Source organism: Vitis riparia, chromosome 3, assembly GCF_004353265.1.
Source record: "Vitis riparia cultivar Riparia Gloire de Montpellier isolate 1030 chromosome 3, EGFV_Vit.rip_1.0, whole genome shotgun sequence".
Taxonomy (NCBI): domain Eukaryota; kingdom Viridiplantae; phylum Streptophyta; class Magnoliopsida; order Vitales; family Vitaceae; genus Vitis; species Vitis riparia.
In genome coordinates, this window is record NC_048433.1 from 1,120,578 (window position 1) to 1,134,503 (window position 13,926).

At 36.6% G+C, this 13,926-nt stretch overlaps 2 protein-coding genes across 3 annotated transcripts in view; both read left to right on the forward strand.

The window, feature by feature from the left end:
* Window positions 1-210: 210 nt before the first annotated feature.
* LOC117910837 (proline-rich protein 4-like) lies at window positions 211-1,745 on the forward strand. The gene is made up of 2 exons (XM_034825012.1): window positions 211-472; window positions 555-1,745. The coding sequence occupies exons 1-2, from the start codon at window positions 307-309 to the stop codon at window positions 1,559-1,561; spliced, it is 1,173 nt and encodes a 390-aa protein (XP_034680903.1). The 5' UTR covers window positions 211-306; the 3' UTR covers window positions 1,562-1,745.
* A 910-nt stretch (window positions 1,746-2,655) lies between these two features.
* LOC117911487 overlaps window positions 2,656-13,926 on the forward strand; it is a 36,239-nt gene continuing 24,968 nt past the window's right edge. The window contains exons 1-7 of one of the 2 annotated variants that reach the window (XM_034825886.1): window positions 2,656-2,908; window positions 2,985-3,158; window positions 7,382-7,477; window positions 8,774-8,843; window positions 10,189-10,322; window positions 13,412-13,552; window positions 13,634-13,791. In XM_034825886.1, coding sequence (XP_034681777.1) covers window positions 2,765-2,908; window positions 2,985-3,158; window positions 7,382-7,477; window positions 8,774-8,843; window positions 10,189-10,322; window positions 13,412-13,552; window positions 13,634-13,791 — 917 coding nt within the window. In that variant the 5' untranslated portion in view covers window positions 2,656-2,764. Of the gene's footprint in view, window positions 2,909-2,984; window positions 3,159-7,381; window positions 7,478-8,773; window positions 8,844-9,888; window positions 9,993-10,188; window positions 10,323-13,411; window positions 13,553-13,633; window positions 13,792-13,926 lie in introns of those variants that run through there. The other variant, XM_034825887.1, reaches the window with a different exon arrangement.

Genomic DNA, 13,926 nt, shown 5'->3' on the forward strand with positions numbered 1-13,926 from the left:
TAGTTTATGGCATTTTGATCAACAAAACAGTTGAGCCCTATTGCAGTCTTAATTTCTTCCCCCCCAAGAATAAATCACCCAATTAAACTGATCCTTAACCTCACATGGAGCTCTTAAATGTGGCGTCGGCAAGCCTCCTAAACTGCCTCCTCGCGATCATTATATAGCAGGGTCTGAAGGACTCTAGTCACTCAAGCCTTGAATTAGACCATAGAAGCTTGTAGCTTCTCAACTCCCTTAAACTTGCCTTTGTTTTCTCATTTTCTTTGGGAAGCATAGGGGGAGGTTTAATTTTCGATTTTCCTAATGGGATCACCTCCCATTTGTGAAGGAACACTTCTGGGCTTCTGGGTGTTCCTGCTTTTTTCTGTGATCTTCTGCTATGGCAATGCTGATCAATTTGAGGTAGTTGGAGTTGTAGAATGTGCAGACTGTTCTGAGAGTCGTATTAAGGCTAGCCAAGCCTTTTCAGGTATGTTGGTTTTTCAGTATTGGCATCATAGAAACAAGATCACAAAACCATTGATTAATTAATAGCCATCACTCTTGAGCAGGGCTTGGTGTGACCATTGACTGCAAGCTAGCAAATGGAGAGTTCAAAACAAGGGTAGTTGGAGATGTCAGCAATGAAGGAAAATTCAAGGTGTCTCTCCCTGAGGAGATGGTGAAGGATGGATATCAGTTGAAAGAGGAATGCTTTGCACAGCTTCACAGTGCCTCAGCAGCACCATGTTTTGATGCACAGAGCGGCCTAGAGGCCTCCAAGATAGTCTGGAAGGCGAAAACTATTGGGAAGAAAAACGTATTTGGCCCAATCGCAAATCTAAAATTCTCTTCTCTAACTTGCACTTCAGCCCTTTGGTGGTCTTTCTACAAGCATCCTCCCCTGCCCAAGCTGCCACTGCCCTTCCCCAAGGCCTATCCTCCACCTTGGAAGAAATTTGGCCATGTCTACAAGAAACCACTTCCACCATCAATACCAATATACAAAAAGCCCCTCCCATCTCCAGTCCACAAGAAGCTGCTTCCACCCAAGGTACTCATACACAAGAAGCCTCTTCCACCAAAAGTACTGAAACCCAATAAGCCATTCCCACCACCTTCGCCAGTTTACAAGAAGCCTTTTCCTCCATCTGTACCGGTTTTTAAGAAACCAATCCCACCACCTGTTCCAGTATACAAGAGACTTCCTCCGCCCCCTGCGCCCGTTTATCAGAAACGGTTGCCACCACCAGTTCCGGTGTTCAAGAAGCCTTGTCCACCGCCTGTTCCCATAGCTAAGAAGTTGCTTCCACCCCATGTCCCCATATACAAAAAGCCGCTTCTGCCTCCCACTCCAATCTACAATAAGCCAAATCCACCACCATTCTATAAATGGTCAATTCACAAGCCAATACCACCAGTCTACAAACTTCTTCCTCCAATCCCTCCACTTTACAAGAAGCCATGTCCACCCATTCTTAAGCCTCCTCATTATCTTCCTAAGCTTCCTCCAAAGCACTTCCCCCTCCCCAAGTTTGGACCCAATCCTCCTATACCACCTTATTTCCCTCATCCTTAAGCTGCTGTACTAGCTTCCTAAGCTTATATGCCTTCATGGTGGACGGAGAACCCCCTTGAAAAAGCATGGGTCAGAATCGATTGAATTGAGAGTATTCTTGTGAGTGATCAGTTGCTTGAATTTTCTATGTATAAACAATTTCAGATGAAAACTATGGAAAATAAGGACCCAAGCATTCATTTCATTTTCTGTTCTACTGGTTTGATTTTCTTTCCATGACTGTTATAGTCCTCTCTGAGTTTGAAATTTCCATCACTCTCGCTTTTGATGGACTAGAAATCAGAAGATGAATGTAAACTCAATTCAAGTCGGGGTAGGGCCAGTCATCCGAGTAAACCTGGCCTAACCTGAACCATAACATGTATAGTTTATAAGCACTTCCTCCCTTGGAAAAAATTTTAAAATCAATTTAAAATAGTTTTTCAAAAATATTCTTATTTTTTGTTAAATAATATATTACCAAAAAAAAGAAAAAAAATCATGAAATAAATTCAAATACACTCAATATTCACTCAACATTCTCTTAAAAAACATATGAAAATAATTAAGGGTATGTAATTGCTTTAAAATGAAAAAATTTATTAATAATAAAATAACATACATTAATAAGGTGGTATAAAACAATGATGTAAATAGTCAATTTTTGAACAGTTTTTAATCCTTCAAAATTAATTGAAAATTTTAATTATTATTTTAAAATTTTTATTTCCTAAAAAAATGATAAATTTAGGAAAATTAAAAAAACTAAAGAAAATTATAAATCCGGTTTGGTAACTGGTTTTTAAAAACAATTTTTATTTTATTTTTTGAAATAAAATAATAAAAAAATATGTTTGATAATAAAAAGAATTTGAGATTTTTAAAAGTTAAAAATTATTTTTAAAACGTAAAAATAAGTTAATGGTATTTCATATAGCTAAATATGCTTTTATTTTACAAAATAAACATTTTGAAAAATAATTTTTAACTATTTTTTGGAATTTTTTTCTAAAAATAATTCACATCTATTTTTTTTGAATGGTTTTGGGAAAAAAAAAACAAAAAAAAAAAAAACAATCAAAAGATTCAAAACCAGCTTAGGAGTTTGCTTCTCCCCTACTTCAGTGGCCCTCTTGGTGTCAAATTTGTAACAACAAAAGCGCGGGATCAAGCTCATGTTCGGAGCTTGACTGCTAGGGTTTCAACTCCCAATCTCCTCCTCCAATGGCGGCCTCCGCCTCCGCCTCCGCCGTCGATCTAGCGCCAAACCCTAGCTCCGTCGATGGCTTGCTCTGGTGGGACTCCTTCAGTCTCTTACTCACCGAGCTCGAGAGCGTTTCCCCTTCCTCGGACCTCCCTCCATTTCTGGTAAAACCCTAGTTCTCTTCTGGAAACTTCTTTCTAGCAACTTCTCTAATTTGAATCCATTGATGTGTTTGTTTAGGTGAAGAAGGTGAAGGATAATCATGCGTGGTTTGTGGACATGTTTTCTTTGTTTAAGCCTCCCAACAAGAAGTCGAGGGAGGCTTTGGATTCTAAGCAAGTGAAATTTGGAACTCGTCAATTGACTGTACAGCCTGAGTTGAAGGAGGCTGCTTTGAAAGTCAGCAATTCGTTGGTGAGATTGTAGTGTTCTTTGGCTGATTTTGTGGGTTCTTTGGCTGATTTCGTGGGTTCTTTGTGCTGGTTGGAATTTAATTTTAGATTTTCACTGTATCAATAGTATTAGATATTTTTTTGCAAGAGTCTGGTAGGCAAGGTACATTAGTTTAATATAAAATCACAGGTTCAAAATTAAAAATCTAAAGCAAGAATAAACTTATTAAAAGTGAAGAAAATGAATAGTTTGTCTGCCATGACTCATGAGACACTGGCCTGCCATGGACTGTGAGGCTGCGGAAGAGTCACTAACAATAGACAATTTTATGGTATGATGTGGCAGTGGCAATGAATGTGCTCATGGGAGTTCAGGCTGTTGCTGTGAAGCGGTCAGCAACCTCTGAGTGATGGTTTGAGATATCCTCATGAGTCTGGGTAACTGACTAACTGCTGAGTGTGCTATCAGCATCTGCAATGCTAATAGTCATTTTTGTGTCCATGAATATATGGGCCCTTGTGGTTGCCTGTTGAGACGAGGAGAAACTGAGTTTTTGAGGTTGGGGAGATGGAGGAGGCTAGATGGAGAAGTTAGTTTGGAACATATGTGGCTGAGGGGAGCAAGATGATTAGGCTCGTCCATGGGCTTGCTAATTATCATGGAAAGATTAATCTTATTTGCAATATAGTCATACAATGATGATGATGGTGGGTGTATAGGTAATTTATACCTTGAGTTGCTCTTTTGACGCCTCTTTTTTAATAGTTTTTTTATTTTTATTTTTTTTATTCTTTTTATTTTTCTTTACCTATCAAAAAAAAAGAAGAAAAAAAATGTCATACAATGATGATTATGATGAAGGAAGAAATCATTGTGAGCAAGCCCAACGGATTTACAGTTATTTGGGATCTCCTTAAAAGAATAAAGTTCCATCAGGGAGTTTTACTTGGGAGATCAAAGAAGCCGCTTTCTTTTGTAGAGTCTTTTTACCTTCTATGAGGGGAGTTTTACTAGGGAGATCAAAGAATCTGCTTTCTTTTGTGGAGGCCTTTTACCTTCTGTGAGTATAGAGTGGTTATATTGTTTGTATGCTGCTTTTTCCGCCCTCAGTTTGTGCAGATAGTTTTGTTTTCTATGGATTAGTGTATTTTTCTACTTTTTGATTGACATTCATCTATTTTGAAAAGATTTCTCATCATTCTTCTTTGTACTTGCCAATTCACTTTTTGATTCCTCCTTAAAGTGGCGGATGGATGGATTTTGGAGAATTTTAGGCCTATAATTTTTGTAGGGAAACATGTATAAGTCATTAGCTCGGATAATGGCTCTTAGATTGAAGAATGTGGTGGGTATGATGGTCTCTATTTCTATCCATAAAAACTGTACTTATGGAAGGTGGACCACTCTTGGCTGCCATCCCTGGATGCTAATAAATGATTATACCCTAGGTTGAACAGGAGGAGCCATTTGTTGTTGGTAAACCAGACATTGAGAAGGCTGATATCCACATATTCATATATATATATATATATATATATATATATATATATATATGAATATATATATTGTGCGCGTGCGTGTGCATGTATGTATGTATTTTACTAAATAAAGAAAATAAAATACGGATGGCACAAAAAAGGAGACATTTAAATTTGAGGGAGACATTTGAAATTTTTGGTCGACATTTGTCTTTTAGGGTTGTTTAGTTGCTTGAGTCATCGATAAGGTGATCCTCTTTCTTCCCCTTCTTTATACTATTATGGCTGTTTGTGGTATTTTCAAAGGTTTTGGTTAAGATGGGTGGGCTTACAGGAGAGGCTATATTTTGTTTATGGTATATTGTGGAATGGTTGCTGATCTATTGTGGTTGCTTTAGAGCGTTTTCAAGTATTCAATTTGAATACTAGCATTAGTACTCTTCCAGCTTCCTATCTTGGTTGCCATTTTTTTCTTCTTTAATGGTTGAAGTAGGTGATTTGGAATGAGAGTTTTAGGTCAAGACTAGCAGATTAGAAACCTAGAATTTGTTGAGGGTGCCACTTTATTATTGTGGCTTGTGAAGGTGAAGGAAAAGATGTTGATGAATTCAAATAAGCTGTAAAATTTTGAGAATTGTGGTCCTTTTGTTTGCACTATATAGGGCGGGGTACATGTTTTTTCTGTTAGTTGTGGCTGCATTCAAAATGTCGGTACTTCAGCTGGAAGTCAGTTTAGTTATGAGGCTTATTGTAATTTTAGCAGCAAAAATAGTGGCAATGATGGCCATGCCAGCAGGGATGGTGGTATTGGTGTCGAGGAAATCCAAAGGGATTTCCTTTGGGGTGGGTGGGCTTTGGAGTGGAAGACTCATCTTGTCAAATGGACGGTTGTATGTTCAAATAAAAGTAATGGTGGATTGGGTGTTAGATGCCTTTATACACTTAATAAAGCCCTCTTGTGTAAATGGAGTTGATGCTTTATGGAAGAAAGGGAAGTTCTTTGGAAACAAGTCATTAGTAGGAAGTATGAAGTAGAAGATGGGGGGTGGTATACCCGCGAAGGAAGAGAGGGATTTGGAGTGGGATTGTGGAAAGAGATTAGGAAGGAAGGTTCATTGTTGAACAACAATATTGTGTTTTCCGTGCGCAATGGTAGAAGAGTTAGATTTTGGAAGGATTCTTGGTGTGGTGATGAGGCTTTTTGCAACTCTTTTCCTCTTTGTATGCTTTGGCGGTTTCAAAAGAGGAGTGAGTGGCAGAGGTTTGGGACCCTTTGGGTGGGGGGGAGTTGGAGTCCTTGTTTTTCTAGGGTTTTCAACGATTGGGAGGTGGTCTTGGTGGAATGGCTGCTCATGACAATTCAAGGGAAGAGGGTTAGCACAGAATTGGAGGATAGGGTGTTATGGAAAAAGACAAAAAATGGGATTTTTTCAGTTAAGCCCCTTTTCAGTGCAGTAGAGCCGGGAAATGCAGTCTGGTTTCCGAGGAACATCATTTGGAGTCCTTATGTTCCTCCCAAAGTGGGTTTTTTTTGCTTGGGAAGCCTCGTGAGGGAAAGTTTTAAAATTGTATCAGCTAAAGAATAGGGGCTGGACCCTAGCTAATAGATGTTTTTTTTGTCTCACTGAAGGAGAGTCTACTAATCACATCTTAATCCACTGTATGAAGACTAGGGTTTTGTGGGAGTTATTATTTGCTCTTTTTGGTGTGATTTGGGTTCTCCCTTGTTCGGCAAGGGAGGCTCTCCTTGCTTGGTATGGGTCCTTTGTTGGCAAGAAGCGCAAAAAAGCTTGGAAGCTGACTCCTTTATGTCTTTTTTGGATGGTGTGAAAGGAAAAAAACATGATAACTTTTGACAATGAAGAGTTTTCAGTTCATAGGTTGAAGAATTCTTTTGTGTGTAGTTTTTGGCCTTGGACAAAGTTGTATATAGATGTTGGACCTTTACCTTTAATTGACTTTTTTGATTGGTTGGGTTCTAGGTGAGGGCAAGTGAGGTTTTTTGTATCCCCTTTTTTCTTGTTCTTCTTTGCCTTATGGTGCCTACTGTATACTTCCTATATGCCTTGGGATGTCTTATGGGCTTCCTTTTTCCATATTTATATGTTTTATTCTGATTTTACCTATCAAAAAAAAAAAAAATGATGGTAATGGTGGTATGTTAGTGTAGCCATGGTGGTATTGGTGTCTTTACCAAAAGAATTCGCTTGACTTAGGTGAGTATTCTTTTGGCTTTTCACTTGATTAGTGGAAAATTAACTCCGTGAGTATTCTTCTGGGTTTTCACTTGATTAGTGGAAAATTAACTCCATAAGTCATTCTTCATAATTTTGATAAGTGCTCTCATTCTTTGTAATTTTGATAAGTACTGTTTTTGGCTTCTTGTTGGACTCATTCGGCTAGTGAGGACTAGAAGTTACCACTGGGCTACAAAGTTGACAATACAAAGCAACAAAAAGCTTGTGTGTATAAACTGTGGAATTTTGTATGGATTGGAGATTCAGTATCCAATAATGCATTTTCAACTTGACAATGAAAAGTGATTTTTCAGTAAAAATGCATTAACATCTGTGATGTTTTTTGACATTGTGTGGCATGTATAACCAAATATTGTTGTCATTTAAAAATGTAGTTTAGGAAATCACTATATGAATAATAAAGAAAATGCTGCTATTATTCTTCTTGATATTCATTTTTTGTATTGATTCCTGTTTAAGGATATAATGTGACAAGACTTTTGGTTAAGTAACTTCTTGCTTGTTTCAGTGTTTAGATGAGGTGCAGTCATACCTTCTTGTCGAAAGGTTTGTTGAGCAAAACAATGTAGCTGTTAATTTAATGGTTCAAGAATTTCTTCATGTGGTTAGTAATATTAATCCTTTTTACTGTTCATTCCACAATCACACTCTACCTATCATTTTTTAAATTGTTGATCTCTTAGTAGTCTAAAGAACGTTCTTGTCATGATATGTTAGATTCATGTAGTCATTTATAGGGAGTTGTTATTTTAACAGTATATGTTGTTTTTGTTATAGCTATAATCATGATATGATTTTCTTCCATCAAAGTCCATTATTGAATTAATCCCCAATGATAATAATAGTTCTTTATCTTTGATGTTGTTTTACCCTCCTGGTTCCATGCATATATTTTTAGCCTTCATATACTACACTTTTTTTTTTTTTTTTCATTAAAATGCAATGATATGTTAAAATACAGCAAAAGGGGAGGTGACCCAAGTAACATGGGGATACAAGCTAACCCAACTGAGGTTGGATAGAAAAGCAAAATATAAGGAACAGAATCACTCTGTCATCTTGTTTACATCCGCTCTATCAATAGAATCTGAAAATGGAACTCTCATACCCACTGTTGTGTCTATTTCCCATACGTATAATGATTATAGAACAATCTCTTTTAAGCATTCAATCAAATACTTCAACCCCTCAAAGATCCTTCCATTGTGTTCAGTCAATATAACCAAGCGACACAAGGTAGAGCTACCCTCTATGCCTTTTTTCTATCACCTCAAGAGAACTTGACATATGATGGCTGGCTAGCAAAACCCTAAACATTTCTGGAATTGTCCACATAACCCCAATAGAGTGAAGATCATTGGCAAAATAATACACGGGATAGTATAGTGATTGTCTGTCTTGGTAAAACACCAATTTTTCAGGATCCTCTATCCCCATAAATTGGTTAACTGTGAAAATCCTTTTCCATATTTCTACTCAAATAAAGGCACTTCTGTGGAAGTTGATGTTCCCCAAATTTCTTTTATTGGGAACTTCCCTCTTGGTCACCTCTGATTCTATCTTTAAAAGGGATTGCCTGCAAATGATTTGTATTGGAACATAAATGAGAGCAAAACAAATGAGGAATGCCTTTTCCTAGAAAAGAAAATAATATTTATCAGTAATATTTTTCTTTTATTTATTTCCTTTCTTTTACTTCTTTCATTTCTTCTAGGCACTAGGTTAGCTATTACTGTTTGTTTCTAGCTTTCTTATCTTTTTTTATTTTATTTATCACGTAGCCACTCTATTAATATAGGTGTTCAAAATTCTATTATTGTTATTTATCAGTGCACTTCTTTGTTGCTAGTCCATCATCTGGCCTCATCTTCTACTTTCTTTTTCTTTTCCTGTGATGAAGATATTGTTTCAATACTACATTGAACGACAGTGCTTGCTGAAGTGTACCAGACAGATTTTCATGCATGCTCGTAAGTCAATCATGACATATTGTAATCCTGTTTATTCTATTTTCCTTTTGTGGGCTGCAATTCTGAAAAATTTCGTGGAAATTTCTTTTATTAAGTAGGTGTTGGCATTTTTCTCTAGTCCTATGCTATATGCATTATGCTATTTATTTCTTCTTTTGTTTTTGGTAACATTAGTGCAACAGCTTACACACACACACACACACACACACACATGTGTGTGTGTATGTATATATACTTGTTTATTTATGTTATAGTTAATGCCTTATAAATAATTTGAAGGATACTTTATCTTAGACAGTGATGTGAAATTTATGAAGATACAAATGTTATCAAAAAAATTTATAATGATAAGAATCCATAAATGAACTGAAAACTTTATTCTCTATGATCAACTTATGCAAATAATATCAATGCTCATCCTACGATGCTGCGACCTGTCTACCAAAAAAACTAATGAGGATGACCTGCATCTATTTTGAGAATTTCTAATTTAGGTCAATTGGAATGCACCATTGAATGGAAACAATACTATTTCAAATTTACATGTGGATTTTCTTCTGAAGAAATTTGGAGTTGCTTTGGATGTTCATAAGAAACTTTTGGAATTTAATATCATGAAGCCATGAACTGTTTCAGGGTATTTTCCAGTCTTCTCTTGCATGATTACCTTGACGCTCTCCAATTCTTGGAGATTGGGATTTATATAAAAATAAACTGAGGTGGAAATACAGGGTCGGTATTGTTTTTGAAGAACCAATGCTTTCCTTTTTTTCATGATGTTTGAAACAACTTCACATGTTCCCCAAATATGTTTTTGCATCGAATATTTTCAATCCTTTTCCCACTATATTGGCTTATGTTCTGAAACCATTCCATATACCCTTCTTATTAAATATATCCTTGGTTCATGTAAAGTTTCTTGCCTGGTGGATTGCTTTAATCCAGAAGTTCCCTTTAGAGCTACCATGGTTGTTTTAAGTTAGAAGTTAAAGTTTGTTGGACCTTAGTCGACCTTATTTTCTTGAACAGATGGGAGCTGACCAATGCTTGAAGGACAGTATCAGTTTACTAAGTAAATATTACTGGGTACCTACAATTTGGGCTTCCATGTTTCCTTCTGAGCTCAACCTGACCTCAATCTAGGCTAAGGTTGCTACCACTGGAGTGAGCTCTGACGTAATCTAAATCTGCTTCACCTGTTTCGTTGCATTTCCTGGATCCTAGATTAAATTTTCTTGCATGCTTAGATAATTGTAACATGGATGCTTGAGGTCTTTTTGAGGTGGTCATTGATTCATTTATTGTTCAGTTCCCCTAATGATTATACATCTTTGGTCTGTTGCAGTATATGTTGGAAGTGGCTCTGAAGAGGGTAATGCCATTAGGCAGGAGGCACAAAGCCTGATTTCTGATGGATTAGAGAGCAAATTATTATCTGTCCTCTATGACCTTCTATCATCCAGCCATCCAGAGCACATGGTATGTATGATAGGAAAGATACTCATTTTGGTGATTTGAAATCATATTCTATACTTTTCAACTTTTGTTGCGCAATGCTATTCTGTGCTTTCAGTGGAAAGGTAGCTCATCCTTATTGCTTCTTTGATAAAATTTCAGTCAATTGTTGTTTCTGATAAAAAAAAATTAAGATGTTCAGCTGGATTTACTAAGTTACCTGTTGAGTGCCTCTTGACATCCTCTGTATAGCTCCTGTCTGCTTTGATGAACTTTTTGCTAGGTTTGGTATATATTGTTGGTGATTGCATGGGAGGGGGGGAACAAAGTTACCTGTTGAGTCCTTTGAATGACTTGTCTAGCATGCCTATCTATTTCATGTCTCTCTTTTGCATGCCAAGAAAAGTGAGGTTGAGATTGGAAAAGATACAAAAGGATTTTCTTTGGGATGGTGGGGCTCTTGTACAAAAACCGCATCTTGTAAGGTGGAAAACGGTTTGTTTGGAGAAAAGGAAAGGTGGTTTGGGTGTGAGAAATCTCTCTCTGATGAATACAACCATTTTATGCAAGTGGAGTTGGCGGTATGCTAATGAAAGGGAGGCATTTTGGAAGCATGTCATCAGTAAAAAGTATGGTGAAGATGATGGGGGTGGAGTTCCCGCGAGGTGAGTGAGAGGTTTGGTGCGGGGTTGTGGAAAACTATTAGGAAGGAGTGAAATTATTTGAGTGGCAGGATGGCCTTCCATGTGGGCAATGGGCAGAGAGTGAGATTCTGGATAGACAAGTGGTGTGGAGATAAGCTACTTTGTGAATCATTTCCTTCCTTATTTACCCTTTCTTTGTCTAAGGAAGCTTGGGCGGCAGGTGTTTGGAACCTTGAAGGTGAAGGGGATGGATGGACCCCTCTTTTCTCAAAAGCCTTTAATGATTGAGAGTTGGATTTGGTGGAGCGTTTTCTGCAAAAGATTTAAGCAATTAGGGTTCATAGGGATGCGGAAGATAGAGTGCTTTGAACAGCTTCGAGGTGTGCGATCTTTTTAGTCAAATCTCTCTATTCTATCTTGGAGCCCGAAAATCCTCCTTGGTTCCCTAGTGGTAGTATGTAGAGATCGAGCGCGCCTCCATAGGTGGCTTTCTTTGCTTGGGAGGCTTTTTGGGGGAAAGTTTTAACTCTAGACCAACTTCAAAGGAAGTGGTACTTTTTGGCAAATAGGTGTTTCCTTTGCCCCTCTCTGAAGCAGAGACGGTTAATCACCTTCTTCTTCACTGTGCAAAGACTCGAGTTTTTTGGAATATTCTTTTCTCCCTCTTTGGTCTATCTTGGATTCTTTCTTATTCAGTGAAGGAAGAAACTCTTCTTGGGTGGCATGGGTCGTTTGTGGGTAAAACTCGTAAAAAGGCTTGACAAACGACCCCTTTATGTATATTTTGGACAGTGTGGAAGGAAAAGAATTTGATAGCGTTTGACAATGAGGAGTTATTGATCCAAAGATTGAAAGATTCTTTTGTTTGTAACCTGTGGTCTTGGTCTAGGGTGTTTGTAGATGAGTCCTATTTCTCTTGTAAGTTTCATTGATTGGTTAGACTCTAAGTAAGGACATGTGATGTTTTTTGCTTCTTTCCTTCCCCCTTTGGTTTGAGTCTTTAAGCTTCTTTTATATACTTCCTATATATTTTGAGGGCACTGTTTTTTGTGTCTCCTCTTTACTTTTTATATGACTTTTCTTCACCTATAAAAAATAAATAAATCACTATTTAGTTTGAAAATCATATTTGTTGTCAATGCACTCTAATTTCATCACATATGTATTACTTTATTGAAAAAACTAGTTTAGCATATGAAGTATTGCTTGTTTTTATCATTTTTAAAGTTTCATTCAAAATTTCTATGTTTCTTTTTTGATAAAGTTCCATCATTTTTTTTTTCACCTTTTACAGATATTTCCATTGATATCAAAATTGCCATTCATATTTTTGTAAAATCCAATCATTGATATTTCCATTGACATCGATATTTTGAGCATTTGCTGAACCACAATACTCTCAGCATCTTACAGTTTTGCTGTGCGGTGTGTCCTGTCCAACCATAAGTTTGCAATCAAGGATAGTTAAAATAAAATATATTAACAGTACTATGAAGGATAACTATGGAATATGGATCTATCAAAAAAGAAAAAAAAAAAAAAAACAATGGAATATGGTTACATTTTGCCGCCTTAGGGATGTGATAAGGAGTTAAGGATGTCTACCATTGTGTCCTGTCATTTAATCTAACTAGACTTATGGCATTTGATTTATTTGAGCTATTGGGCGCTGTAGTTAAAGTTGAGAATAGGTTATGCTGAGGCTTCAACTCCTTCGAGAAAAAGGTTTTTTCCTGGCCAAAGAAGTGAACTATTGAGCATGTGTTAACATAGTTAAATTTTGTAGAGGAGAGCTACCTAATTGAGAAAAGCAAGTAGTAACAACTATAATGGAACTACACTTATTGGCTTGAGTAAATGGGGATTATTAAAAAACTGTTTGAGCATCAGTTCTGGTCTTTTTTGAATCATTACTGTTGAACTTGGTATCATGAGAAAGGAGAAATGGAAAAGACATTGTAACCATAATATAATTAATGTTGCTGCACAAGCGATTGTAGGAAAATTAGAAATATATGATAATGGATATTAGATGCCTAAATCCCAACAAAGTATATGCCATTTTATGTTGTCATCTGAAAGGGCCCACCTGAAGGTTTTCCATCCCAGAAATGATAGCGCATTGACATTATTGTAGATATATTTAAGCATATACATATTGGTGCATCAGCAAGATTCAATTATTCCAATAGACTGAACATGCATCTGTTATAAAAAAAGTCTTGTGTCTGTTTGTTGGGTACAGAACTGTTAAGGTTTCATGGAATACTGGACTTTCATCATTTTCTTGTTATAAATTATTTTGTCTCGTATTGTATACATTATATGGTTCAAGAATATAGGTGCATCTTATTTGAAAACAAGGAGTTATGACTAATTTACCATTTGGTTATCATTGTTACTTCACTGATACTTGTTCTTCCATTTTATTCGTAACTTTTAATTTCTATCATGGGCAATTCTCTTCAGGATATTGACCTATTCACTTTATGGGCTGAAGAGACACTTATTGAAGACAATTTGATCTTGGACATTCTTTTCCTTGCCTATTATGAGTCATTTTGTGTTTGTAATGGTGCACAGTGGAAAAAATTGTGCTTGCTTTACAAGGTATTTTGTCATCCTTATGTAGATGTTGGTTTCTATTTTCTTTTCTTATCCAATTCATTCCTGAAGGACACTGTGTTCCAGGGAATCATTTCTGGGTCTTTTAACTTTGGAAAGCTGGCAATTTCACCTGAAGCAACACATTCTTTTTATCACGCTAAAGTTCAGCTGCTACTCATCCTTATAGAAACCCTGGACCTGGAAAATCTTCTTCAATTGATTCATGATGAAATGCCTTTCAGGTTTTAAGCAAGTTGTTAGTTCCTTTTCTTGTTGTCTGTGTTTGTCGTTATAGTGAAATGGATTGGCTACATGAAAACGCATCTTTCTTATCTCTGAAATGAAGAATTCCTTGTTCTTATTTTATTTTTGTCTCA

Excerpts from the sequence above, each read along its gene's own strand:
- LOC117910837 (XM_034825012.1), top strand. The coding sequence starts at position 307 with ATGGGATCACCTCCCATTTGTGAAGGAACACTTCTGGGCTTCTGGGTG. Across the intron at positions 473-554 it reads GGCTAGCCAAGCCTTTTCAG|GGCTTGGTGTGACCATTGAC; the intron begins GTATGTTGGTTT and ends ACTCTTGAGCAG.